We start from the raw sequence: 25612 nt of genomic DNA, 5'->3' as shown, positions 1-25612 counted from the left end.
TTCTTCATTCCCATGTCCATCCAAGATTATTTGTTGTTGTTTTAGTCACTAAGTCGTGTCCGACTCTTTTGCGACCCCATGACTGTAGCCTGCCAATCTGCTCTGTCCATGGGATTCTTCCAGGAAAGCATACTGGAGTGGGTTGTCACTTCCTTCTCCGGGGGATCTTCTGGATCCAGGGATTGAACCTGCATCTCGTACATTGGCAAGTGGATTCTTTACCCCTGAGCCACCTGGGAAGGCTGTAGTCCACGGAGTCGCAAAGAAGCGGCCCCGACTTACAACTAAACACCACCAACATTGCTCACCCCCAGATCAGTGAGGGCTGGCAATACATAATGTGTCCCAGCAGCGTCATAATTGCACCATGGAGGGCATCTCCTTGGCAGCCTGTGCCCGGGGCTGGGCAGGCAGTAGGAAAGCAGAGTGTCCCCTCCTCGGGGCTAGTGAAGGCCCCCAGCAGCCCTCCAACCTCTCTCCACCCCTAGGTTGAAAGATTTCTTCTACCGCTCCAGCAACTTGCAGTACTTCAAGCGGCTCATTCAGATCCCTCAACTGCCAGAGGTAAGCGTGCCAGGGGATTGCTGAGCCCAGGAGGCCTGTCCTTGAGGTGGGCAGGCGGGCAGGGTTCGAGAAATGTGTCTTCCCGCTTCAGAACCCACCCAATTTCCTGCGAGCCTCCGCCCTGTCAGAACACGTCAGCCCCGTGGTGGTGATCCCAGCCGAGGCGTCGTCCCCCGACAGCGAGCCGGTCTTAGAGAAGGATGACCTCATAGGGATGGACGCCTCCCAGCAGGTGAGGACCTCGTAAGAGGAAGCTCACTTAGCCCTTCCCGGCACCCCCGGGTACAGGGAGGTGGGCGGGAGGACCATGGCCAAGCTCGGCCGCCTTCTTGCTTATTTACTCATTTATTTGACTGCACTGGCTCTTTCTATTTTATTTTATTTTTTACATTTTATTTATATACGGCTGTGCAGGCTTTTCTCTCGTTTCAAAGAGTGGGGGCTACTCTTTATTGCGGTGCAGGGGCTTCTCTCTCTAGGGCGCATGGGCCCCGCAATTGCCGTTCTTGAGCTCTGGAACGCGGGCTCAGTGGTTGCAGCACGTGGGCTCCGAGGCATGTGGTATCTTTCTGGACCTGGGATGGAACCTGTGTCTCCTGCGTTGGCAGGCGGAGTCTTTACCACCGAGCCACCAGGGAAACCCCTGCAGCAGGTCTTTGCTGTGTCACACGAGATCTTTTTAGTTTGCCATTGGGAATCTTTGGTTGAGGCATGTGGGATCTGGTTCCCTGACCAGGGATCAAACCTCGGCCCCCTTGCACTGTGGGGCTCCCTTCACAGGGACCACCAGAGAAGTTCTGCAGCCACATTGTAACCCGAGCGCCGACCTAGACAAATCACGCCACCCTGCCGTCCCTAGGGGGCGCTGTACCTGGATCTGAACCAGATTAAGAAAGCACCTGTTCCCACGTGTGGCTGTTGAGACCCACACAGACCCCTCTGGGTCTCTAACCTTGTCCTCACTCCTTTCTGGTCGCAGCAGAATTCATTCGACAGCAAGTTTGATGACATCTTTGGCAGCTCCTCCAGCAGCGACCCCTTCAATTTCAACAGTCAGAATGGCGTGAACAAGGACGAGAAGTGAGTCCGGGCTGCGGGGTTAAAGCAGATGGTGTGGGCGCTGTGTTAAGCCAAGAGCTCAATCGCCACACCCAACTGAAGAAGAATTCTTGGGCTTCATAGATAAACGTCTTGACCTTCGAGTTGCTGTTTAGTCGCTAAGTCGTGTCCGACTCTTTTGCGACCCCATGAACTGTAGCTTTCCAGGCTCCTCTGTCCATGGGATTCTCCAGATAAGAATACTAGAGTGGGTAGCCATTCCTTTCTCCAGGGAATCTTCCTAACCCAGGGATTGAACCCATTGGCAGGCGGATTCTTTACTGCTGAGCCACCTGGGAAGTCCTAACCTTTGAATACTGACCCCTTTCAAATCTAGAGGAGTAGCCAATGAGGCTGAGATACCTGTGGGCCCCGTGGGTGGTAGATTAGTATCTGGAGACACTGCGGGTCTTAGAGTTTAACTTACAGGATTTCAAAGAATTGTTCCCAAATGAACATCGGCTTTTAACCTCCTCCCCGGGTCTCCCAGCTCGCATTTCAAAGGAAAGAGGAGCACGGTGGAAGCAAACTTGCTCTCCTTCTCTTCCTAGGGATCAGTTAATTGATCAGCTGTTTGGAGAGACCAGAGAACTGAAAGCACAGCTGGAAAACATGAAGACTGAGGTATGAGCTGGGCTCGGATCCACCTCTGGGCTTTACCGGAATGTGATAGCTTTCGATATTAAATTCTCTTCACATCCACTCTTGTTGAGCCACATCTTAATGGAGGGTTAATTAGTAGAAATGCCAAATGCCAATACAGCAGGTCATGTATTTCCAGTACACTTACTCTTGGGAACAGCATTTAAGCCACACTCCAGGGGCCCTGTGATACTTGGAGAGAATCACGACCACCAGCTGGCTGTGAAGCTGTGCCGTGAGATACCTGTTCTTGTCACGTGGTGATGAGGTTTGGCTTGTAGCTTTGCCAGTTATTTGCTGTATCTGCTGCTTACTCATGGCTGATCAGATCCTTTACCTGGGACCAGCAAGCATTCCAGAGAAGGCAATGGCAACCCACTCCAGTACTTTTGCCTGGAGAATTCCAGGGATGGCGGAGCCTGGTGGGCTGCCATCTCTGGGGTCGCAGAGTCGGACACGACTGAAGCGACTTAGCAGCAGCAGCAAGCATTCTCCCCTTCCTCATTCTAGCTGGTCTGTCATTGCCCCCAGGCCCCTCTAACAGGACCAGAACTCCCCTGCCCTCACCCCCTGTTGGTGGGTGGCTGGCTTGTAGTGACCACCTCTCTTTGCGAGGCCTTGGGAGTGAGCTCGTTGGGAAACCCCAGGTGTTTATTCAGTTGGCACTGGAGACGTGGTAGGCGGGACCCTCTCGTCCCACCCCGCGCTCGCGCTCATCCCCGGGCCCTCCCCACAGAGCCAGCGGGCCGTGCTGCAGCTCAAGGGCCGCACCAGCGAGCTGGAGGCTGAGTTGGCCGAGCAGCAGCACCTGCGGCAGCAGGCGGCCGACGAGAGCGAGTTCCTCCGGGCCGAGCTGGACGAGCTCAAGAAGAAGCGCGAGGACACGGAGAAGGCTCAGCGGAGCCTGACGGAGATTGAGAGTTAGGAGCTGTTGCTGGGGTGGGCGTGAGGGTGGGGCCGGGGAGGGCGGCGCCCCACCAGCCCTGGAATGCAGGCTGAGGCTGAGCACCAGGGTCCCTGCCTTGCGTCTGTCCAGAGGGGTTCCCCATGGGGCCCTGCTGGGAACAGAGAGATGAGGAGACAGAGGGTGACAAAAGAGAAAGAGCTTATGAAAAATCGTGGCGTAGCAGCCAGTAACACTGACTTTAGAACGCCAAGTGTGGAATGCTCAAGGGGCATGAATCAGTGCAGGGACTTGAATCAGGTGATTCTTTGTTAAAGCAGACGTGCCGGAGGACTTTAATTTTGAGTAAGACTTTTATGGGAGAAAGGTATAGATGTTTGTGGAAAAGCAAGGTAGTCTTCTAGGGACTCTGGCTTACAGAAGAGCAGAGGGTGCCCCGCCAGTGCAGACCCCTCACCTTGCTCCTTGACAATCCAGGGAAAGCCCAGGCCAATGAGCAGCGCTACAGCAAGCTCAAGGAGAAGTACAACGAGCTGGTGCAGAACCACGCCGACCTGCTGCGGAAGGTAGGACCCTCACCAGCACCAGCACCCCGGCCCCCGTGCACAGGGCCCCCTGCCCAGGGGAGACGTCGACCCCGGCTGGATGGCTTCTCCAGGGCCAGTGTCCCCACCATTTCTTGGAAACCAGAGCTCCCTGGCTGTCGTATCTCAAGCTCCCCTTTAGGTACCAGCCCTACTTGTGATAGCCCTCATCTTGATCATTTTTGCAATACTTGAGAGTCGAGCATCTGAAGGCAACAGCTTCCTCTGGGTGGGGAAGCGATGTCTGTGTTCATCTTTAGAGCACTTGCAGTCTGAATGCCGTCCTTGGTTCTACAAGGGTAATGGCTTTTAAGCAGGAGGTAAGCCAGTTCGAGACACCGTTCTTCTCTTGCAGAATGCGGAGGTGACCAAACAGGTGTCGGTGGCCAGACAAGCCCAGGTGGATTTGGAACGGGAGAAAAAAGAGCTGGAGGATTCTTTTCAGCGCATCAGTGACCAGACCCAGCGGAAGGTGAGTGGAAGTGGGTGGGAGTTGAGGAGGGGTGCCCTCCTTCTGAGGTGGAAGGGGCTTTGAGCACTGCACAGAATAGAGGGCCTTGTCTTCACGGGCGGATCTGCAGGGAGGGTGGCAAGGGGCCCTAGGGTGCAGGACATGGTTATTCATGCGTACGCTGTTAGGGGCATGACGTGATGAAAGGTCTGAAGTTGAGTGGGGCTCATCAGCTAAGATGAATCTCGAGGAGGTTTTGAAGTGGAAGTAGGTGGATGTCAGGGAGAGAGGATCGGCATTTACAAAGACCCACAGCCAGGAGTTGTCTGCAGCCGTGCCTTGGGGTGGAGTTGGCATTAGGTGGCAGGTCCCGTTAGCATAAGAGATGGCAGGTGGATAAAACAGAGTGCCTTCCACTTAGGAGCAGGGGCTTTCACACTTCTCTGTGTCCCAAAGTAAAAACAGCATCTAATGGAGGACTTCCCTGGCAGTCCAGTGGTTAAGACTCTGCGCTTCCAGGGATGGTATGTGTTCCATCCCTGGTCGGGGTGCTATGATCCCACGTACTGCTTGGTATGGCCAAAAAGTTTAAAAAAAAAAAAAAAACACTAATGAAATGTGGGTTACTTTTTGGCTCTGTTTATTGCATTAAAAAAAAATGTTTGCTATGAATTCTTACTCATGGGTCACAACCTGCTCTTTGAAAAAAAATACCACTTAGAAATCAAAGAAGGGGGATTGCTTCAAGATGGTGAGATAGAGTGAGTCAGCAGAATACCCACCAGGTGTTGGGATGCCTGAATTAAAAATCTGGTTCTGCTTTAATTAGTGTTACTTGTGGGCTCAAGCATGAGTGTGGTGCTCAGTTGCTCAGCATGTCTGATTCTTTGGGACCCCATGCCTAAAGCTCCTCCTTGACATTTCCTGTAACTGGAAGAAAAATTATTGGTTCATTCTGACCTCTCTTGCTTCTATATAAAAATTATGCAGGGACATCTTTGGCAGTCCAGTGGTTAAGACTCTGCACTTCTGCAGGGGGCGTGGGTTTGATCCCTGGTCAGGGAACTAAGATCCCACATACCACATGGCATGGCCAAAATTTAAAAAATAGTTTAAAAAAAAAAAGATTAAATCTACATTTATAGCTTGGGGATTTTTTTACACGTATTTATCCCTTGAAGCCACCACCTAGATCATAGTACTCCTGTTTTCCTTCTCCTTCAGACTCAAGAACAGACAGAAGTACTAGAGAATTTGAAGCAAGAACTTGCCATCAGCAAACAGGAACTCCAGATTGTCCAAGGCAGCCTGGAAAATTCTGCCCAGGTGAGTGTCGCCTGTCTTTCCCTTGCTCATTCTCTTCCCCTTGGGCTTTGGGGTTGCTGTCAGCTAGGGCTTCCCAGGTGGTGCTAAGGAAAAGTTACAGGAGACTCAAGAAAGGCAGGTTCAATCCCCGGCTGGGAAGATCCCCTGGAAGAGGGCATGACGACCCACTCCAGTATTCTTGCCTGGAGAATCCCATGGACAGAGGAGCCTGGTGGGCTACAGTCCGTGGGGTCCCAGAGAGTCGGACACGACTGAAGCAACTTAGCACAGCATCCGTCCCCACTGGCATGTGCCACCTGGTCCCATCCAGGATCAGTCTTCACTCGGGGATGCAGGTGGCAGATTCCTCGTGGCCTGGGGGTGGGTTTGGATCTCTGGGAAAGGGACGGTTTCATTCTCCCAGCAACTCCCTCCGGGCCACTCTATCCCCATCACAGTCGGAGGCAAAGTGGACCGCCCGGATCACAGAGCTGGAGAAGGACCGGGACAGCCTGATGAGCGCCATGGCTTGTAGGGAGGAGGAGCTGTCCGCTCTTCGGAAGCAGCTGGAGTACACACAGCTCAAACTGTCCAGCGCACAGGCGAGTACCGGGTGCTCCTGGGGCAGACCAAGTCCAACTTCACACCCGTGGGCGCTGGGTTGTGGGTATTGGTGGAGGCGGGGGTGCTATGAAAGGAAGTTTGGGGCCTTTGGCCAGATTGTGAAAGTGAATACTCAGCAAACATAACTTGTGATGCCTCGCACGTAGCAGATAAGAAGGAACCTGGCTCTCTCTTCCCAAGGGTGGAGGATGGGCGGCCGTGGTCCAGCGCCATAGCCTCCTGTGCTTGGTGGCACATGCCCGCGGACAAGGTTAAAGGCTTTTTCTCTGTTCAGCCATGTGGCTTGGGCCTCATGAGCAGCAGCTTGAGCTAAGGTGCCAGGAATCCCAGCTGTGTCACCGGCGGGTAGTGAGTGGAGGCTCATTAGGGAGGTCTGTGGCCGACCCTCACCTCCCGGGACCACCATCTCTAGGACTCTATATGCCAGCTTGAGAAGGACCAACACAAGATGCTTCTGGCCGAGGCGAGGAGGGCTGCAGAGCAGGTGGTGCAGGAGGCCCTGAGGCTGTTTGAGGAGCCCACTCTCTCGAGCTGCGCTGGATCTGCAGGTGCCCCTCCCCTCGCCTGGCTTCTGGGTGTCATCCCCCCGTCCCCCCTGTACCGATCCTCGTGTTGGCGTTGAACTCCGTGTGACCCTGACTCAGGCTCCCAGCCCAGCTGTGTGTTAGAATCACCTGGGATGCTTGGGCCCCACCGCCTAGGAGCTGTAAAATGGGCAGTAGGACTTTCCACACCCTCAGCCACCTCCTACAAGGTGGGACATCTACTGCGTGGATCACACCTGTGAAATGCCTTCTGGGCGCTGTGGCCTGAAAACGCTTCTAAATGTCAGGAGAGGGAGGGACAGGCAGCCCTGCGTGCCTCTAAGGAGGACAGTGTGGTCTCAATCCAGACACAGCTGCTGTGAGCTTCAGATCTAGACGGGGAGGCATCTTCCTTAAGCACGGAGGGGCAGAAGCGATACCCTACCCCTGCGCACCCCCAAGAGTCAGCAAGGGCGTAAGCAAGGGCCCACTGCTCCAGCCTCCAGAGTCCTCAGGGCATGCGTTGGGATCAGAGGGGGCCCCCATCACGAGGGGATGGGGCACACATTAGAAGAGCATCCGGGCCCTGGGGCATCTGGGAAGGTGTGGATAGCCATGAATAGATTCCAGCTTGCTTTGAAGCAGAGGGAACTTGTCGGCAAAGTCCTGAGAGGTCCCGCTGAGGACAAGGCAGAAGGGAGGGAACAGATGGTTTTCAGTATCAACTAGAAAGGTCTCGACTTGGTGAAGTATTTCAGGAAGGACTAGGATATCTTGTTCAGCGGGGAACCCATCTCTAAGGAAACCCCACAGTTACAAAGGAAGGAACACACGTGGGTACCTTGTTGACTGCAGAAACGCTAGGAGAGCAGGCAGCTGCGGGAGGGTTCCTCAGGAGATGGTGTGAGCTGGGTTTTGAAAGAAGAGGAGAAACGTGAAGCCATGGAGAGGAAGAAAAGTGGGGAGTAATAACCCATAAAAGCAGCCGACGTTGCGGCATGCGGGATCTTTAGTTGTGGCGTGTGCATTCTTAGTTGCAGCAACTAAAGATCCCTCAGGCTGCAGTGAAGATCAGAGATCCCGCACGGCGCAACCAAATTAAAACCAGAAAGCAGGAAGAGCTGCCGTTTACTGCGTGCTCGCTATGCTATGTGAAGGCACCACTCTCAGTGCGTTACGCGCCTCGGTCCAGCGATCCTCCCCGTGATGCTGGGGCATGGTACCATTATCCCTTCCTTTGTGGGGTGATGAAGCAGGTGCACGTGACCTGAGAACACAGCCAGTAGTGCTAGAACCAGGGGCTGCAACACCTGTGCAGGGAGCCTGCTCTTCACCTCTTACGCGATGCAGTCTCTGGATCAGAGCACAAAGGCGCGGCAATGGGAATGACTGCATTGTGGGCAGAGCGTGAATCTAAATTAGCCCCACGGAGCCAGGGCTCTGAGCTCAAGAGGAATGAGAATCCAAGAGCCTTTTTTTGTTGTTTAATTGAAGTATAGTTGATTAACAATGTTGAGTGTGGGCTTCGCAGGCGGCACTAGTGGTAAGGAACCCATCTGCCACTGCAGGGACCGTTAAGAAACAAAGGTTTGATCCGTGGGTCAGAAAGATCCCCTGGAGGAGGAAATGGTAATCCACTCCAGTATTCTGGCCTGGAAAATCCTATGGACAGAGGAACTTGGCGAGCTGCGGTCCCTGGGGTTGCAAAGAGTTGGACACGACTTAGTGACTGAACATAAAGTTTCAGGTATACAGCAGAGTGAATCAGTTACACATATACTTTATAAATATTTTTTTAAAGATTCTTTTCCTGTGTAGGCCAATGCCTAGGGCCTTGAAAGACTTAACAGGAAGGCGAGGTTAGATTCAATTGGCAGTGATGGAAAATGAGGGGCGGAAATGAGGCCGTGGTGTGGTTGCCGTGGTTCTTGGCTAAAGGACCAGATAACTCCAAAGCAGAGCCTTTGAAGCTACAATGAGAGAATCACATGTCAGCATAGCCAACGACCTCTCCTCCCTCCCCACTCTCAGGGCAGCTCCTGCAGTGGAACACGCCTCGCCTTTCCCCAGGATCATCCATGAGGCAGATTAACTAATGGGGATGAAGTGAGCTGTGACTATGGCTCTGACTTCACCCTGTCTTCCGTCTCACAGATCACCTGCTGTCCAAGGTCAACTCCACTTCCAGCTGCATTGAGCAGCTGGAAAAATGCTGGAGCCAGTACCTGGCATGCCCAGAAGGTAAGACCTGAAGGATAAAGTAGGGTATATTGCTAGCAACAGCCAGGTGACATTCAGAAACGTTGGAACACGGCAATGACGATCGGTTCCTTTGCCCCCAGAAAAGGAGTGTATGTGTCCCTCTTGCAAAGTGGGGAGGAAGGAGGGACAGAAGTGACACCCCTCCAGCAGGACTGAGAAAGTTCCCTTTCAACTCCTGCAGATATCAGTGGGCTCCTCCACTCGGTAACACTCCTGGCCCACCTGACCAGTGACACCATCGTTCACGGCAGTGCCACCTGCCTTAGAGCCCCGCCGGAGTCGGCCGACTGTGAGTACCGGAGGGGAGGGACCACCCCAAACGCACAGGGAGCCAGGGGGACCTTTGAAAAGCCTCTGTCGCCTTGCCTCTGCAGCTCTGATCGAGGCCTGTAAGCAGTACGGCAAGGAGACCCTCACCTATCTGTCTTTCCTGGAGGAAGAAAGAATCTTTGAGAATGCCGACAGCACAGCCATGAGAAGCTGCCTCACCAGGATCATGGCCATTAGTGAAGTATGATCGGTATTATTTATTCCTGCAGAAGGTAGTTCTTGGAGTGAGGGCTGGAGGCTTCCTTGGGAATCAGTGATGTTCCAAGCCAGTTCTTTCTGCACTGGAAACTTGATTTAAAGTAAGAGGACTGCAAAACCCGACCACGTGACTGACTTTCCAGTTCTACCTAAATCACTGGCTGTTAATGGAGAGTCCACTGTGTGATTGTCACCGTGCTCTGCAGCGTCAAAGACGAATGAACACGGCTCTCCTGTTTTCAAGGGTTTTTATCTGGTTGGGCAGGTAACACCTGAAATGAAGACAATATATTTATTCACTCACTGAGTGATTAACACCCAGCAGATGTTGAATTTATTGAATATGCATACGAGAGAGAGCAAAACAGCTAAAAAGAGAGCGATCACATGGGGAAGGCAGGTTCCCATGGGGGAGAAGTGGGCCTTAAGATGGAGAACCTGAAATCTGTGGATGAAGGATGACTATGGTGAATGAGAGGCTGCTAACCTTTCCTTCTAGAGAGTGACATAGTCATAGGATTTTTTTTTTCTTAAGTTTTTTCAAAATTTATTATTTATTTGTGACCGCACTGGGTTTGCTGGCAAGCAGGGGCTACTCTGTACTTGGAGTACGTGAGCTTCTCATTGCAGTGGCATCTCGTGTTTTGGAACATGGGGTCTAGGGCACATGGGCCTCAGTAATTGAAGCTCATGGGCTCAGTAGTTGTGGTGCCTGGGCTTCGTTACCCCACAGCATGTGGGATCTTCCCAGACTAGGGATCAAACCACTGTCCCCTGCCTTGGCGGGCGGATTCTGAACCACTGGCCCTCCAGAAGTGTCCCACACTATGATCATTCTTATATACCCCCTCATGCACACACGTAAGAGTTTCTGTATAAACCCAGGAATAGAATTGCTAGGTCATAGAATGAATATCCCACACGGAATGCTGAGTGGAAGAGTAGATCATAGAAAAATACTTGCAGTATCAGTTCAGTCGCTCAGTCGGGTCCGACTCTTTGAGAACCCATGAACCACAGCACGCCAGGCCTCCCTGTCCATCACCAACTCCTGGAGTCTACCCAAACCCATGTCCATTGAGTCGGTGATGCCATCCAGCCATCTCATCCTCTGTTGTCCCCTTCTCCTCCTATCCTCAATCTTTCCCAGCATCTGGGTCTTTTCAAATGAGTCAGCTTTTTGCATCAGGTGGCCAAAATATTGGAGTTTCAGCTTCAATATCAGTCCTTCCAATGAACACCCAGGACTGATCTCCTTTAGGATGGACTGGTTGGATCTCCTTGCAGTCCAGGGGACTCTCAAGAGTCTTCTCCAACACCACAGTTCAAAAGCATCAATTCTTCGGCGCTCAGCTTTCTTCACAGTCCAGCTCTCACATCCATACATGACCACTGGAAAAACCATAGCCTTAACTAGATGGACCTTTGTTGGCAAAGTAATGTCTCTGCTTTTCAATATGCTGTCTAGGTTGGTCATAACTTTCCTTCCAAGGAGTAAGGGTCTTAATTTCATGGCTGCAGTCACCATCTGCAGTGGTTTTGGAGCCCCCCAAAATAAAAGTCAGCCACTGATTCCCCATCTATTTCCCATGAAGTGATGGGACCGGATGCCATGATCTTAGTTTTCTGAATGTTGAGCTTTAAGCCAACTTTTTCACTCTCCTCTTTCACTTGTAGTATGGTTCCTTTTAAATAAAGACCAAAACATGCAATCTTTAGTTTTGCAGCCATATCCAACTCTTTGCAACCTCATGGACTACAGCCCACCAGGCTATTCTGTTCATGGGATTTTCCAGGCAGGAATATTGGAGTGGATTGCCATTTCCTTCTCCAAAACATGCAGACTCAATATTATATTGTTTAAAGATACATTCATAGGGATTTTAAAAACAAAAAAAGACATTATAAGTATTCTTCTGAATTGTTTGTCTTTATAGTGGAAAGTAGGAAGGAAGGCAGATGGAATCAGGGCAGGATATACAGGAGATTTCAAAGTATTGAGGATGTTTCTTGAGCTCTTCCTTAAGTTTGGGTGGTAGATAATATGGGTCATCATATTCTTGACCCACTCATATCTATTTTATACTCTTATGTGTATAACACTTACTATTTCTCAAGATCACAGGCTTTGCCATCAGACCAGAGTTTAGGTCCCTGCTTCTCCATCTGTTAGCAGTTACTGTGGTCAAGATATTTGACCTGAGCCTTGGCTTCCCATCTCTAGGACAGAAGTAGTAACTGCCTCGTATGATTGCCCTGGAAGCAAAGTTAAATAAGGGACAGACTGTGTGGTTGGAAGACATCATCCCTACTTGAAGATGTTTTTGAAGTACCTCCCAAGCAGCAAATTCAATTATTGCTACTTTGGGTGGGGTCAGGGTCTGAGCAGCTACAACTGAGGGGCTTTGGGGGGGTCAGTGGAGATGACCTTTTGGAAGGAGGTAGGTTCTGAGTGAGCATAGAGGTGGGAGGAGTGTGGAGTTGCAGAGCTCGCACGGTAGAGAGAATTCCAGACAAGCCCCTCCCTGGCTTGCAGAAGGGTTACGTGGTGGGGCCCTCGTACCTTCTGTCATGTGAGGTTTACTGGTCTGCTGTGGGAGGACAGAGAGGAAGTCTGAGGGTGGCCTCAGTGTTCATGATGCTGTTCACAGGATCTCCTGCCCAGAGGCCTGGACATCAAACAGGAGGAACTGGGGGACCTAGTGGACAAGGAGATGGCTGCTACTTCTGCAGCCATTGAAGCTGCTACGGCCAGAATAGAGGTATGGGAGTGTCTGCGAGATCGCCTAAAGTGATGCTTTGCAACTGCTTCCCGTCTGCAGCATTGCCCATTGGGTATATCTCAGTCATTCTCTGCAGAGCCCCCATGTGCGTGCATGCTAAGTCACCTCTGTCGTGTCTGACTCTTTATGACCCCATGGACTATAGTCCACCAGGATCCTCTGCCCATGGGATTCTCCAGGCAAGAATACTGGAGTGGATAGCCATTCCCTTTTCCAGGGGATTTTCCTGACCTAGGGATCAAACCCAGGTCTCCTGCATTGCAGGCAGATTCTTTACTGTCATTCTTTACTTCCACCAGGAAAGCCCCCTTCTCTGCAAAGCCTGCTACAAAACAAACCCAAACCCCCTAGGATCTCTGAGAAACAGAAAATAGAAAGGTCTAGCCAAGGGAAGATGAGCAGTTTCTGTAAGGATCCCATACTTTGGTGTCAGGCCATCCAACCTCAAGTTCTAGACTGATCACTCGCTAGTTGTGTGATGTCCAATAAGTTACGTTAACCTCGCTGAGATTCAGATTCCATCTCTATATGATGGTGATGACACTCAATCCTTCCTCAGAGGGAGGAAGCAGGGGTCCCCAACCTCCGGGCCACAGTCAGGTACCTCCTATCAGATCAGCAGCAGCATTAGATTAGAAATAAAGTGCACAGTAAATGTAATGCCCTTGAATCATCCTGAAACCACCCCTCCCCACCCCGGCTGGTCAACGGAAAAATTATCTTCCACGAAATCGGTCCCTGGTGCCAAAAAAGGTTGGGGACTGCTATCATAAACAGTTAGGTGCGATAACGCACAGGTGTCTTGGGTCCAGGTGCTCAGTAAATCGACAGTAGCTGTTGTCTAAGAAAAGCTGAGCTGGCACCTTGGACAGGTCCTTTGATGGAAGACTCAGGCCATCCGCTTTGGTAGGAGGACCTGCCTCAAGGACCTGGTGCAGCTGCCCCTGTTGGCATGGTACCATACTTTTCAGAATTCTGGGCTCATCAGCCCAGCACCAGGATGTTAAGACATTCACAGGCCATACATAGGTCGCACCAGCTGCCTCCCACTGAGTAGTTTGGAGCTCTGAGTTGTTTTCCTGCCCCTCACGAGGACATTGGTGGGCACTGCTAGGTTTCTCGGCATCTGCGGGAAGTTGGACCCGAGATGTAACAGGACGCCAGTAGGTTCTCAGTCTCTGCGATGTATTCAGAAACCTTGCTTCTTTTTGAATAGGAGATGCTCAGCAAATCCCGAGCTGGAGACACAGGAGTCAAATTGGAGGTGAACGAAAGGTCAGTTTAAGCGGCATGGTGGCACCTGGGTGATGAGGATCCATCTTGTCCTGCCTTGGCTCATACCAATTAAAGTAGAACGTTAAGCTGCCACGGGGAACAGCCGAGTCTATGGAATTGTCAGTATCAGTATGATTATTATTTTTTGGCCATATCACACCCCTTGGCATGTGGGATCCTAGTTCCTGGACCAGAGATCAAACCCGCATCCCCTGCATTGACAGTGTGGAGTCTTAACCACTGGACCACCAGGGAAGTCCCAGGATCAGTGTTATCATTAATACCATGACACCACTATTGCTTTACAGGGGAAAGGAACCCCACGAGTCACCACTGTTCTGTTCCTTATGGAGACGATCCCCATTCCAGTCTCCTCTCATGCACCTTTCCTTCAGGGCTTCACCTCCAGAATATTCCCTACCTTCTTGCGCATCCCAGGTCTGCCTCTCTTTAGGCCAGAAAACAAAAACAGTCTTCGGCGTTGTCGGGGATCTCTGTTTTGCACCCTTGACGATTTTGTTGTTGTTCTTGCTCTTTTGCAGAATCCTTGGTTCCTGTACCGGCCTAATGCAGGCCATTCAGATCCTGGTCCTGGCTTCGAAGGAGCTGCAGAGAGAGATAGTGGAGAGTGGCCGGGTAGGCATGGGTGAGGGCCCTGGGCAGAGCGGGCGCTGTTACACTGGTTACTGAATCCCAGCTCGCTGAGAGGCTGAGTCTACTCCCTACACCTTCAGCTAGGTCTTGGTGTGTGCCGTCCAGCTGTGTGTGTCCACCCCAGGGTACAGCTGCCACTTCCATGGACGTCAGCAAATGCCATGGAAAGAAGCTGGGGCACAGCCAGGTCCCCTGAGGGCAGTGAGCCAAAGCCTCCAGCGGCAGGCTCATTCACCCCAACCGATGTCACCGGAACCTCCCAGGGAAACTCAGGGTGCGTTGCACGTCCAAGCCCTCAGAGGAGGAAGTGAGGACTTTAGAAACCGGGCAAGTCAGAAGCACCAACCTGGTGCCAACTTTCCACTGTAGGCTCTGCCATGCCTCTCTCTCTCTCTTATTTTTGGCTGTGAAGCATGGCAAATGGATTTAGTTCCCTGGCCAGAGATCGAACCTGCAGCCCCCTGCAGTGGAAGCTCGGAGTCCTAATCACTGGACCCCACCAGGGAGGTCCCTGCCCTGTCTTTCTAGCAGCAGTTTCCTGGGTGATGCAGACAGACTCCCTCCGTCACCTGTTGACAGCATTCCTTCAAGTTTCTCATTCCTTTGCTGGCATCATCACCCTCTTTTCCTTTCTCATATCCCCGTGTACAGCTGCTGCTCAGGAGACAATGGTCCAGGGAGTGGGTTATGAGCCTAGAAACAATCCTGTAAGGAACGAAGCCACATCTGCTTTGGTAGTGCTTTGGGTCAATCTGAGAGGTGATTTTGTGTGTGTGCCGACTCAGCTGTGTCTGACTCTTTACGGCCCCATGGACTGTGTAGCCTGCCAGGCTCCTCTGTTCATGGGAATTTCCAGGCAAGAATACTGGAGTGGGTTGCCATTTCCTACTCCAGGGGATCTTCCATATCAGTCATATATCCATATCAATCATATATCCCTGATTGATATATGATGCTGTGTAAATTTAAGGTGTACAGAGTAATTGGTTGGCTTACACGTACGAAGTGATTATCATAGGAAGTTTAGTGAATAGCCATCGTCTCTTATAGATGCAAAATGAGAGAAACTGAAAAAAACTTTTTTTTCCTTGTGATGAGAACTGTTAGGATCTATTCTTGAAAGTAAAGTGAAAGTGTTAGTCACTCAGTCGTGTGCGACTCTTGGCCACCCTATGGACTGTAGCCTGCCATGCTCCTCTGTCCATTGGATTTTCCAGGCATGAATACAGTAGAGGGTTGCCAGTATTAGGGGGATCTTCTCCAGGGGATCGTCCCAATCCAGGGATCAAACCCAGGTCTCCTGTATTGCAGGCAGATTCTTTACCATCTGAGCCACCAGGGAAGCTCTGATTTAGTAGCTTTCATACATAACACATAGCTATTTGTTCACTATATTTATCATGTACATTACATCCCTAGTATCTTTGACTGCCTTCCTCGAATTCCCACTCCTCCAGCCCCTCAGGAATAATTTTGTTTTTAATATGTATTCACGTGGTTGCGTTGGGTCTTAGTTGCAGCATGTGGGATCTAGTTCTCCGACTGGGGATCGAACCTGGGCCCCTTGCATTGGGAGCATGGAATCTTAGCCACCGGACCACCAGGGAAACCCTGTGTACTCACTGTCCTCTTCTGGCAAATGACAGAGAGCAACTAGACACCCTGAAATAAGTTATTTGTATGTACATATGAATAGTATATTTTCTTTTCTTTTGATGTGGACCGCTTAGGAAGTCTTTATTGAATTTGTTACAACATTGCTTCCGTGTTAAGTTTTGGTTTTCTGGCCATAAGGCATGTGGGGTCTTAGCTCCCCGAGCAGGGTTTGAACCTGCACGCCGTACATTGGAAGGCGAAGTCTTAACCACTGGACCACAAGGGATAGTCCCAGTATATATTTTCTTATATGTACAAGTTAGAGATATTGGGATGTAAGGGAAATGCTGTCAGCTTTGGAGTCAGAAAAGCCTAGGATTTGTTTCCATTATTTTCTGTGTATCCTAAGAGAAAGTATTTTTGCCTCTCTGAATCTTAGCTTTCTCATCTGTAAAATGGGAATAATAATGTCCACTCCCCTCAGAGTTACTGTGAAGATTGCATGGGCTAATACATATAAAAAGTACTTGGCAGGTAGTGGGCATACAATAAAAGTTCACTATTATTATTTCTCTCTTCCCCAGGGTACAGCATCCCCTAAAGAATTTTATGCCAAGAATTCTCGATGGACGGAAGGACTTATCTCAGCCGCCAAAGCTGTGGGCTGGGGAGCCACTGTCTTGGTGTAAGTATCTGTCCGACCCAGGGCTCCTCACCTTCACCCCCATTCCAGTGATCTACCCCAGGGAACAGCTAAGGGGAAAAATCTGGCCCCTAGAAATGGATTGCTGATAAGGACGTTAATAGAACTGAAAGTTTAAAAAGGAATCTGGGTCTCCTGGGGCATCACAGGAGTAGGGCAGGCAGTCTGGGTTCCCGGTCTGCCAAGGTGATGGAAGTAGTCTCAGAGAGAACAGAGGGGTTACAGCTGTCAGTTTCATAACCCATCTGGTCTCCTGACTCTCAAGAGACGCAGCTGATACGGTGGTGCAAGGCCGAGGGAAGTTCGAGGAGCTCATGGTGTGTTCACGTGAAATTGCTGCTAGCACCGCCCAGCTTGTAGCCGCCTCCAAGGTAGGATCTGTGATGGGCTCCCCACGAGGGAGAGGGGTCCCCAGCGTCCAGATCGAATTCCTGATGATCTGAGGTAGAGCTGTTGTAATAATAATAAAGTGCACAATATACATAATGAGCTTGAAACATCCCTGAAGCCACTTCCCCCCAGCCCCAACCCTGGTCCATGGAAAAATTATCTACCACGAAACCTGTCCCTGGCGCCAAAAAGGTTGGAAACAGCTGCCCCAGGGCACTGTAAGGTCTGGCAAGGTTAGAAACCTGAACCCTGGCACTGGCCCCAAGAACAGACGGTTTATCCAGCATCCAGGTAGGTTGAGTCTCAAAATTCTGCCTCCAGGGGTCTCCTAAAAGCCTTCGTTCAGCAGGGAGCCCCACTACGCAGCTCTCCACACACACTCCTCTTGGCTTCCTCCCTTTTATTGCAAATGGCCTTTAAGGGTCCAGCCATGCCTCCCCCCGAGCAACCATACGTTCAAGGAGCACTCAGATGAGCGCAACGCCGGCCCAGTTAGCGGGTTCCCTGGCTTGGCTCTGAGGTTCCGCAACCAATGTCTGCCTCTCTTCGAAAGGCTCCAGATTCGAACCATCGCTCCAGCTAATCCCAACACAAAGCTCATCACCAACATCCTTCCACAGGGTGTATAGTTCCCCAGGGAGTGTTCTTTTACTGTGCTTGTTTATGTTCCCAGATTGAGTTTCACAACTGGAACACTTTATCAAAATAGAGGGGAGAAAAGATGGGATGATTTGAGAGAGTAGCACTGAAATATATGCATTGCCACATATGAAAGCCAGTAGGAATCTGCTATATGACACAGGGGACCCAAAGCCAGGGTTCGGTGACAGCCTAGAGAGGTGGGCTGGGGAGAGAGGTGGGAGGGCGGTTTTAAGGTCTACAGCCATGTGTATGCGTATGGCTGATTCATGTTGACATATGGCAGAAAGCGTCACAATATTGTAATTATCCTCCGATTAAACATAAATTTTTCAAAAACTGATAGAGTTCAAGGCCACCAGGCAAATAAGCCAGAAATGATTTTTGATGCTAGAGAGTGATGCCAGCGGTTGACCCCCATAGAGAGTGATTTTTGAGAAGTTCATGGGTGACCATGGCAGAGCCCATATATTTGTCAAGAGCCATCAGTTGACTGTTGTGTGACCCTAAATCTGCTTGGTCCTGGCAGGTGAAAGCTGATAAGAACAGCCCAAACCTGGCTCAGCTGCTGCAGGCTTCTCGGGCCGTAAACCAGGCCACCGCCGAGGTTGTGGCCTCAACTATTTCTGGCAAATCACAGATCGAGGACACAGGTAGGCTTTCAGAAGCCGAGCTTTTCTTCTCCATTGTATGTGGGTGGGTACATTCTTCTCCACCGTCCCAATTTCCCACAGGCCGGCTTCCAAATTCTCTCTAGTTTTTTGTCTTTGTATATTCCAACTTATTTTCTTATAAGTTGAGATACCCCATGGGCATGCTATTTATAGCACTATATGGACAGGCCTTAGCTAGTTTTTCCATTGAGTCATTCCTCTGAACTCAGAGAAATGACCGCCCAGGCCTGATTGTCCATTGGGGAGGCGGGGGCGTTCCAATCCTGGTTCCTCTGTCTTCCTTCTACTCTACCCCATTACTTACATCCACGCATCTGTTGGTAAATGACAAACCAAGCATTTCAGCAGAATATTGGCATCGGCCACTTCTCAAGTAAATGTCAGCTGGAGTATCATTCAACAAGACCCTCCTTTTCCCATTCTTACAGACAGCATGGACTTCTCAAGCATTACGCTGACCCAGATCAAACGGCAGGAGATGGATTCCCAGGTAGGAACTCCATCAGTAAGTTTAATCAGACTACTGCCTATGACACTGACCCCAAATATTATTTCCATGGGGAGAAGTCAAAGACTCGTGGGAGAAATGAATACAGATATACATATCACCCCAAGAATGAACATAAATGATGCTGGAAGAAAACAGTGGAGGTGGAGATAGGTGATTAGGAAAGATCAGAATCTTGGGTGTGTAGCATTGAAATACATACACTTGTTTAATTGCTAAGTCGTGCCCAGCTCTTTGCGACTCCATGGACTGTAGCCCACCAGGCTCCTCTGTCCATGGGTTTCTCCAGGCAGGAATACTGGAGTGGGTTGCCATTTCCTTCTCCAGGGCTCTTCCCAACCCAGGGATCGAACCCGTGTCTCCTGCATTGGCAGGAGAATTCCTTACTGCTGAGCCTCCAGGGAAGCCCATATATATATACACACTGCCATGTGTAAATTTAATAGCTAGTGGGAAGCTGCTGTATAATACAGGGAGCTCAGCTCAGGGCTCTGTGATGACCTAGTGGAGTAGGATTGGGGGTAGGAAGGAGGTCCAAGCAGAGGGGGGAAATACATACACACACACATATGTATATATACATATATAGCTGATTCACTTCATTGCACAGCAGAAACTAATAAACATTGTAAAACAATTATACTCCAATAAAAAAAAACATTTGTAAAGTTAATGAGAAGGAATAACCAAGAACCAACCCTTCCTTTAGTGAGAGTGTACCTTTTCCTGCACAGTAATAACGCTAAGTTATACCAACACCTCAGAAACACCAGAACCATTGTATTTGGTTTCTTCCCGGACTTACAGGGAACTGGGATTGAAAGACAGGTTGTAACTGGATTAGAATATATCATACAGATAGACTTAACATTAGAGTTTGTCCTCCCCCTCCCCCCCCGCCAATTTCTTTGTTGTTATTTATTGAGTTGATAAACAATGTTATGTTAGTTTCAGATGTATACAGAGTGATTTGACGTTTGCATTTACCATGAAATGATCAACTTAAGTCTAGTAACCATTTGTCTCCATACAAGTTATTACAATAATATTGACCATATTCCTTATGCTCTATATTGCATCCCTATGACTTATTTATTTTACAACTGGAGGTTTGTACCTCTTAATAACTTCACTTATTTCTGCCCCCCTTCTTTCTTGCAACCACTGTTCTCTGTATCTGTGAGTCTCTTTTCATGTTGTTTTATTTTTCAGATACCTCATATAAGAGAGCATTATACAGTGTTTTTCTTTCTCTAGCTGACTTATATCACTTATAAGACCTTCTAGATCCATCCGTTTGTTGCAAATGGCAAATTTTCTTATTTAATAGCTGAGGGTGGCTCACCAGTAAAGAATCCGCCTGCAATGCAGGAGACCTGGAGTTGTAGGTTCGATCCCTAGGCCAGGAAGATCCCCTGGAGGAGGAAATGGCAACCCACTCCAGTAATCTTGCCTGGAAAATTCCACAGACAGAGGAGTGTGGCAGGCTACAGTTCATGGGTTCGCAAAGAGTCGGACATGACTGAGCAACTTTCACATACATTCAGTATGTTTTTAGTTAGTGATTTATCAGAGGAATATGAGATAAGCTCTTCTCTCCTTTAAGCATTGGTTGTAAAGCATCATTTTCAACAGAGGATCCCAGTGAGAAAGACCCTGGGATAGATGGATGAACCAGAGGGTGGAAAAATCAGAGCAGAGACAAGGGTGAAATTGAGGACTGGTTGAGCTATGGAAACAGCATGCATAACACAGAAGAAGAAGTCCCAGACCACAGAGGAAAGGGATTGGTCAACGTGAGACCGTTCTCAGGTCCCTGCTCAGAGAAAAGGCCAATTTTCCCCACAGGTTAGGGTGCTGGAGCTGGAAAATGAGCTGCAGAAGGAGCGTCAGAAACTAGGAGAGCTTCGGAAAAAGCACTACGAGCTGGCTGGGGTCGCCGAGGGCTGGGAGGAAGGTGAGCCTGGCCAAGGACCGCACAGCCCATGGGGTTGCTGGGAGGATGTGATGAGGGCCTTCCCCCTCCAGGAAAGCTGACCCAGGAACTTCTCCCTCCTCCGTTCTCTCTACCGTTGAATGGCCTGAGAGCCCCAAACAAGGGTAGACCGTGGTGAACAGAAAATTTTTGTAGTCACCTTTCAAGACCTAAACGTTGACTGGTGGTCGGGCACTCACCACTATTGCCTTTCAGGCTCAGTTAACCTGGTTTTCTCCCCCAGGAGTTTTGTTTTGGGCCAGCATCCAGTTGAGTAGTGAATGGTCAAGACCCCAGCAGACAGGGTTCGTGAGTTCCAAGCTTCCGGCTGCCTAGAACCAGTGATGGGTAGCCACGGCAAGAAACTGAAAGGGGTCAGGAGCTAGAAACAGGGTGGCGTGGAGGAAGGTTTGGCCCGCCAGCCCGGGAACTCCCGGTCACCCAGAATCTGGGTGGACTGCTTTTCTACATGTCCAAAGAGGCCAACTTGATCAACTGAGATCGTGATTCCTGTTGGGCTCGCCGGCTCTGGGAGCCCACCACAGATGCCTCCCTGGACACTTGACCCGGGAGATGCAGTTAACAATCACATGTTTTAGAGCCCAGCCTGGCAGCTGAGGTTGTTGGTTAGATGAATGCATGTGTGTAAAAACACTGTGAAACAGAAGTAACTTGTCTTTTAGGAACCGAAGCACCACCATCTACACTGCAAGAAGCGAAAACCGAAAAGGAATAGAGTCACACCGATGCCCCGCGTGTCAGAGTGTAAATCCTTGCTGCCCATCGATGTGCGCGTGTGTGTGTGTGCGCTCTTCCCCCAGTCACGGGCCAGACCCTGGGGGTCCACCCCAGTCCCACCCAGGCCTTCCAGAGATTCCTTCCACGGGGACACCCTCTGTGTTCCAGCCCGTGATCTGGGCTCTGTCACAGCCCCTCCCCCAGAGGAGGGGGGACTAGGGCCACCCCAACAGAGGGGACCTCCTTCCTGGAAAGTCCTGCTTTACCCCCAAACATCTGATGTCCTTGTTGGTGGGGGGTGGGGGCGCTGCTGCTGCTGAGCTGGAGAGGAAGGATCTTACGCCTTTTCTCTCCTGTCTTCCTTTCAGTCTTTTCCGTTTCATCATTTGCACAAACTTGTGAGCACCGGAGGGCTGATGGATTCCAAACCGGGACCCGACCCTGAGTCTGCGCAGAGTCGGAAGTGGAGCAGAAGTGTCCTGGCAGAGAATGCCAAGGCTGTGTCCCTTCTTTTGGCAGTTCCATGGATTCCCACTGCTTCTTATGGTGGTTGGCTGGGTTGTTTTTTTCTTTTCTCCCCCCAAGTTCTACTCACATAGCCAACTTTCCCAGGGGATCGCCCCTGAAGCCCTGGGCTATCGCAGGCCCCCTAACCACAGCAGCTCACAGCGACGGTGCTGACCAGGCTTCGCCGTGGTGCTCCCCGCCAGCCCCCGAGCCGAGTGTCCTGCTGAGAGAGTGTGGGTCCACCGAGGCCACTCCCCGGGGTCGAGCGGAAGGAGAGCGAGTGCCTTGCCTTCTAAAGCTGGAGCCCAGCAGAAAGCCTCTGCCCACCTTCACAAGGGAAGGGGATGACAGAGAGAGGGAGAGGAAGGATGCCCACAGCCCAGGTCTTCAGGAGTCCCGCCCATCTTAGAAACTCCCTGTGACTGGGCTGAAAAACCTTAACCCCATGCTTGAACCCAGCCGGTGAGAGTTGCCACATTTCCTGGCCCCCCGCCCCCAAAGGAATGTTCCATGGTCCCTCAAGTTGGCACCTCCCTTCAGACACAGGCAGGGCCCTAAGGGGGGAACATGTGAGGGGTTTCCAATCCCTTTCTGCCTTGGCATCCTCTTGAATCTCAAGGAGATAGTTCCATGTTCTACCTAATCAATAGACCCAGAAGATCAGGCCAGCTCCCAACAGGAAAGAACCCTGGGCTTGCTTTGGTACCTTGAATATTTATGACTAACCTCCATTAGCAGCAGCAGCAGCAATCACAACCTACAAAAAAATGCTGGCAGCAACTGAGATTTCAGGTGTGACTATGGCAAAGCGTGCATCGCTGCCCTGGGACATCTGTCTTTAAGGGGCAGAAGCAAGGTCAAGATCTGGTCTGTTACCAGTTTGGATCTCGAAGCAAGAAAGTTCTCAGAGAATCTGGGTCAGGGAAAACCAGAGGGGGGAGGGGACCCCTGGCTCTGACGCCTTCCAACCACAGGTCCCGGGCCCTCGCTGCCTTGCAGACAGAATGAAGGAGGAGGATGAATGAGAAGGAGGAGTGTGAACAGTGTCCTGGAGACGGGCAGCTCGCCAGCACTTCTTCACCTCCAGATGGACCCCGGCATTTAAGTGACCTTCCCATCTTGGACAGACGATGTCTTCCTTCCTTAATCTGTAGCAGCTCATAGATTGTAGCCAACAAGCACGTCCCAGGACCTGTCCCCAAGGACCGTAGCTGAGTGCGGCTACGTGACAGGTTGTGAGACCCCTGTTTGATCACTGTGAATCCACTCTCCTTCCTCCCCACCCACCACCAACTCCCCCTCTCTGCGTTTTCTCAGGCACTCGAAGAGCTGCCTCCCATTAGCTCAGATTATGAGACTCAGATGTGTGCTCTCCAAACTGGGCTGAAGAGGCAGCAGCCGTAGAGACTGACCGGTCTTACGTTGACTGCTTCTTTGTGCTCAGCTATGGATATTTTTCCATCCAAGGCTCAGATGGAATCATGTGTATGTAGCATCCTTGGCCCCGCTGTACCAGTTAAGCTGATGGGGGTGTTCTCAGCGTGGGTCAGCATTTCCAAAGGTGGCTGGTCCTTGCTTCCAGCATCCCAGCCATTCAGATGATTGTGCTTCAGATTACCAGGGGGGAGAAAATCTAGTGTATTGAGCCAAATTAGGCTTCTCTAAATGACCCTCCCTCTAAAAAGAAGCCACAGTAATTTTTAAAACTTGCATGAGCTTTTCCAGAGTAATAAAACAATTATGGAATTACTTAAACAGGAACACAGGCTAGTTCAGTCTCCCATGAAGAAATATATGTCAGAATTGGTATAATTACTTTCATAATGACTTAGAAGCTAGCCCGTTCTCCAGCCAAAATCAAAATGTCGTACTTTGGCTGTTCTAAAAACGAGCGTGTTATTCTGGGTGTGAAACACCTTGATTAAACCATTAATCACATCCTAGGGCTAAAAATGAACCTCACAGTCTCTTAGTCACTGAGTATCATTCGTGACTGGAGTCTCATGGGTCAGTATAAGTGGGTCACAGCAAGGCAGGACAACAACAAAGAAATGGCATAGGGCTGACAAGAGGTCGAAATAGAGCTATATCCATTATCTTAATTGTGTAACACTGTGTCTCTCATCTCTAGAGTTAGGATATGAGTGTACCTGATAAGGAAAAAAAAAATCAGAAGACCCGCTTTTGCGGGGTTAAATCTGTACCTGAGCACGGAGTTTAAGTGAGACTCAAATTTAGATTGTTCGCTAATTCTGCTGCGCACGGGAGGATCCCTGGGATCCCACCTGATTTTGAGTCCCTAACCCAGTGGCTGGAAGAACCATTGCCCAGAGCATCCTTTCTTGGAAGTGTCTGAGCTGCCAAGGCGGACAACAGGCTTTACACCGGGTACCATGGGGGTCACAAGCACGTGTCAGTCCGGTTGATTTGCTTCTGCCTCCTGCTAAGGAGCTGGTTCTGAGCTCGCACCTGGCTGGTGCCTGCTTCTTGGCCAGCTCCTTAGTCTAGCAGGGTCTCCTGGCTCCACTTACCTTGGTCTTTAATGAGTGGTGAAGTTTCTTGCTACCTTCTACCACCTTTCCACGTCTCTGGAAATCCTTCCCACCAATGAAAGCCTTCGGTCCTGGCATTGGCCTTCCACCTAGACCGGCTTTGCCCTCTCTCTGCCATCCTCAGTCCTCCAGAGACCACACTGCCTGTCACAAAGAAAACCGCCACCTCGGGCCTGCCAGCCGTCAACTCAGCAAACCGGGCCAGCTGCCTGCTGCTCACGACTCCCAGGTCCAGACCAAACAGGATCAACAGCCCATAGGGGTGACTCAGTCTCTTACCCCAGGAGCCATAGCAACACGAGACAGTTGGTCAAGCATCATTGGGTCCGATTCTGAGAGTAGGTTTCGTCTTTCAGGTGACCCTCGACTACCTCAGGTTTGAAGGCCCTAAATTAAGCTGATTGCTACTCATGGGGACAGACCAAGGAGGGTTCAGAGAAATCCTGGTGATAACGCACTTGTCTCAAACTTGCAACAAACTCTTCCACGTTTCGGTTTGCAGGGGTGGGGTTGGGTTTGTTTTTCTTCTGTTTTTAACCTTTTTCCCCCAGTTTTCCATTAGACTAGTTCCTACAAATGAATTTCATTTTTCACTGAGTGCCTACCTTCCCAGGGCAGGTAGCCACTGGCTTTGTTTCCTTCCAGCAGTACTTTTATTATGGGTATTAAGACTTTTCTTTGTATAATACATTGCATCTGTGTTTTCAATTTTTCAATAAATACTTCAACCTGGCAATGGAGAGTATTGATAACTGACCAACCAAACTGGTTTTGAGATCTGGAATTCCAGTGAAAAGCCTCCATTCATATCCCAAGGTTCACTGAAGCATACAACTATCACATTTCCTTTGCTCCTTTATTTATTTATTGGCTGTGCTGGGTCTTTCTTGCTGCCTGTGAGCTTTCTCCAGTTACAGCGAGCAGGGGCTCTTCTCTAATTGCAGTGCCCAGGCTTCTCAATGCAGCGGCACAGGCTCTGGAGGACATGGGCTTTAGTAGTTTTGGCACACCGGCTTAGTTGGCCCACAGTATGTGGAATCTTACCAGACCAGGGATCAAACCTGTGCCCCCTGCATTGACACGCAGATTCTTAACCATTGGACCACCAGGGAAGTCTTCCTTTGCTACTTGA

The 25612-nt window shown here is 50.3% G+C and overlaps 1 protein-coding gene and 1 non-coding gene across 5 annotated transcripts in view; both read left to right on the top strand.

The window, feature by feature from the left end:
- HIP1 (huntingtin interacting protein 1) overlaps positions 1 to 25216 on the top strand; it is a 133538-nt gene extending 108322 nt beyond the window's left edge. For 3 of the 4 annotated variants that reach the window (XM_018040546.1, XM_018040548.1, XM_018040549.1), the window contains exons 10-32: positions 489 to 564; positions 656 to 796; positions 1544 to 1644; positions 2214 to 2286; positions 3041 to 3224; positions 3686 to 3774; positions 4148 to 4264; positions 5468 to 5569; positions 6007 to 6150; positions 6585 to 6720; positions 8851 to 8937; positions 9140 to 9247; positions 9333 to 9469; positions 12138 to 12248; positions 13486 to 13544; positions 14087 to 14180; positions 16379 to 16479; positions 16763 to 16868; positions 18056 to 18179; positions 18629 to 18690; positions 20557 to 20665; positions 21367 to 21448; positions 21790 to 25216. In XM_018040546.1, coding sequence (XP_017896035.1) covers positions 489 to 564; positions 656 to 796; positions 1544 to 1644; positions 2214 to 2286; positions 3041 to 3224; positions 3686 to 3774; positions 4148 to 4264; positions 5468 to 5569; positions 6007 to 6150; positions 6585 to 6720; positions 8851 to 8937; positions 9140 to 9247; positions 9333 to 9469; positions 12138 to 12248; positions 13486 to 13544; positions 14087 to 14180; positions 16379 to 16479; positions 16763 to 16868; positions 18056 to 18179; positions 18629 to 18690; positions 20557 to 20665; positions 21367 to 21419 — 2314 coding nt within the window. In that variant the 3' untranslated portion in view covers positions 21420 to 21448; positions 21790 to 25216. The remainder of the gene's footprint in view (positions 1 to 488; positions 565 to 655; positions 797 to 1543; positions 1645 to 2213; positions 2287 to 3040; positions 3225 to 3685; positions 3775 to 4147; positions 4265 to 5467; positions 5570 to 6006; positions 6151 to 6584; positions 6721 to 8850; positions 8938 to 9139; positions 9248 to 9332; positions 9470 to 12137; positions 12249 to 13485; positions 13545 to 14086; positions 14181 to 16378; positions 16480 to 16762; positions 16869 to 18055; positions 18180 to 18628; positions 18691 to 20556; positions 20666 to 21366; positions 21449 to 21789) is intronic. The other variant, XM_018040547.1, reaches the window with a different exon arrangement.
- MIR3432 (microRNA 3432) lies at positions 7679 to 7772 on the top strand. The gene has a single exon (NR_129714.1). It is a non-coding gene; the product is annotated as a microRNA 3432 (primary transcript).

Source organism: Capra hircus, chromosome 25 (genome assembly GCF_001704415.2).
Source record: "Capra hircus breed San Clemente chromosome 25, ASM170441v1, whole genome shotgun sequence".
Taxonomy (NCBI): Eukaryota; Metazoa; Chordata; class Mammalia; order Artiodactyla; family Bovidae; genus Capra; species Capra hircus.
The sequence above is the reverse complement of the archived record's forward strand: the minus strand, read 5'-3'. Positions and strand labels throughout refer to the sequence as shown.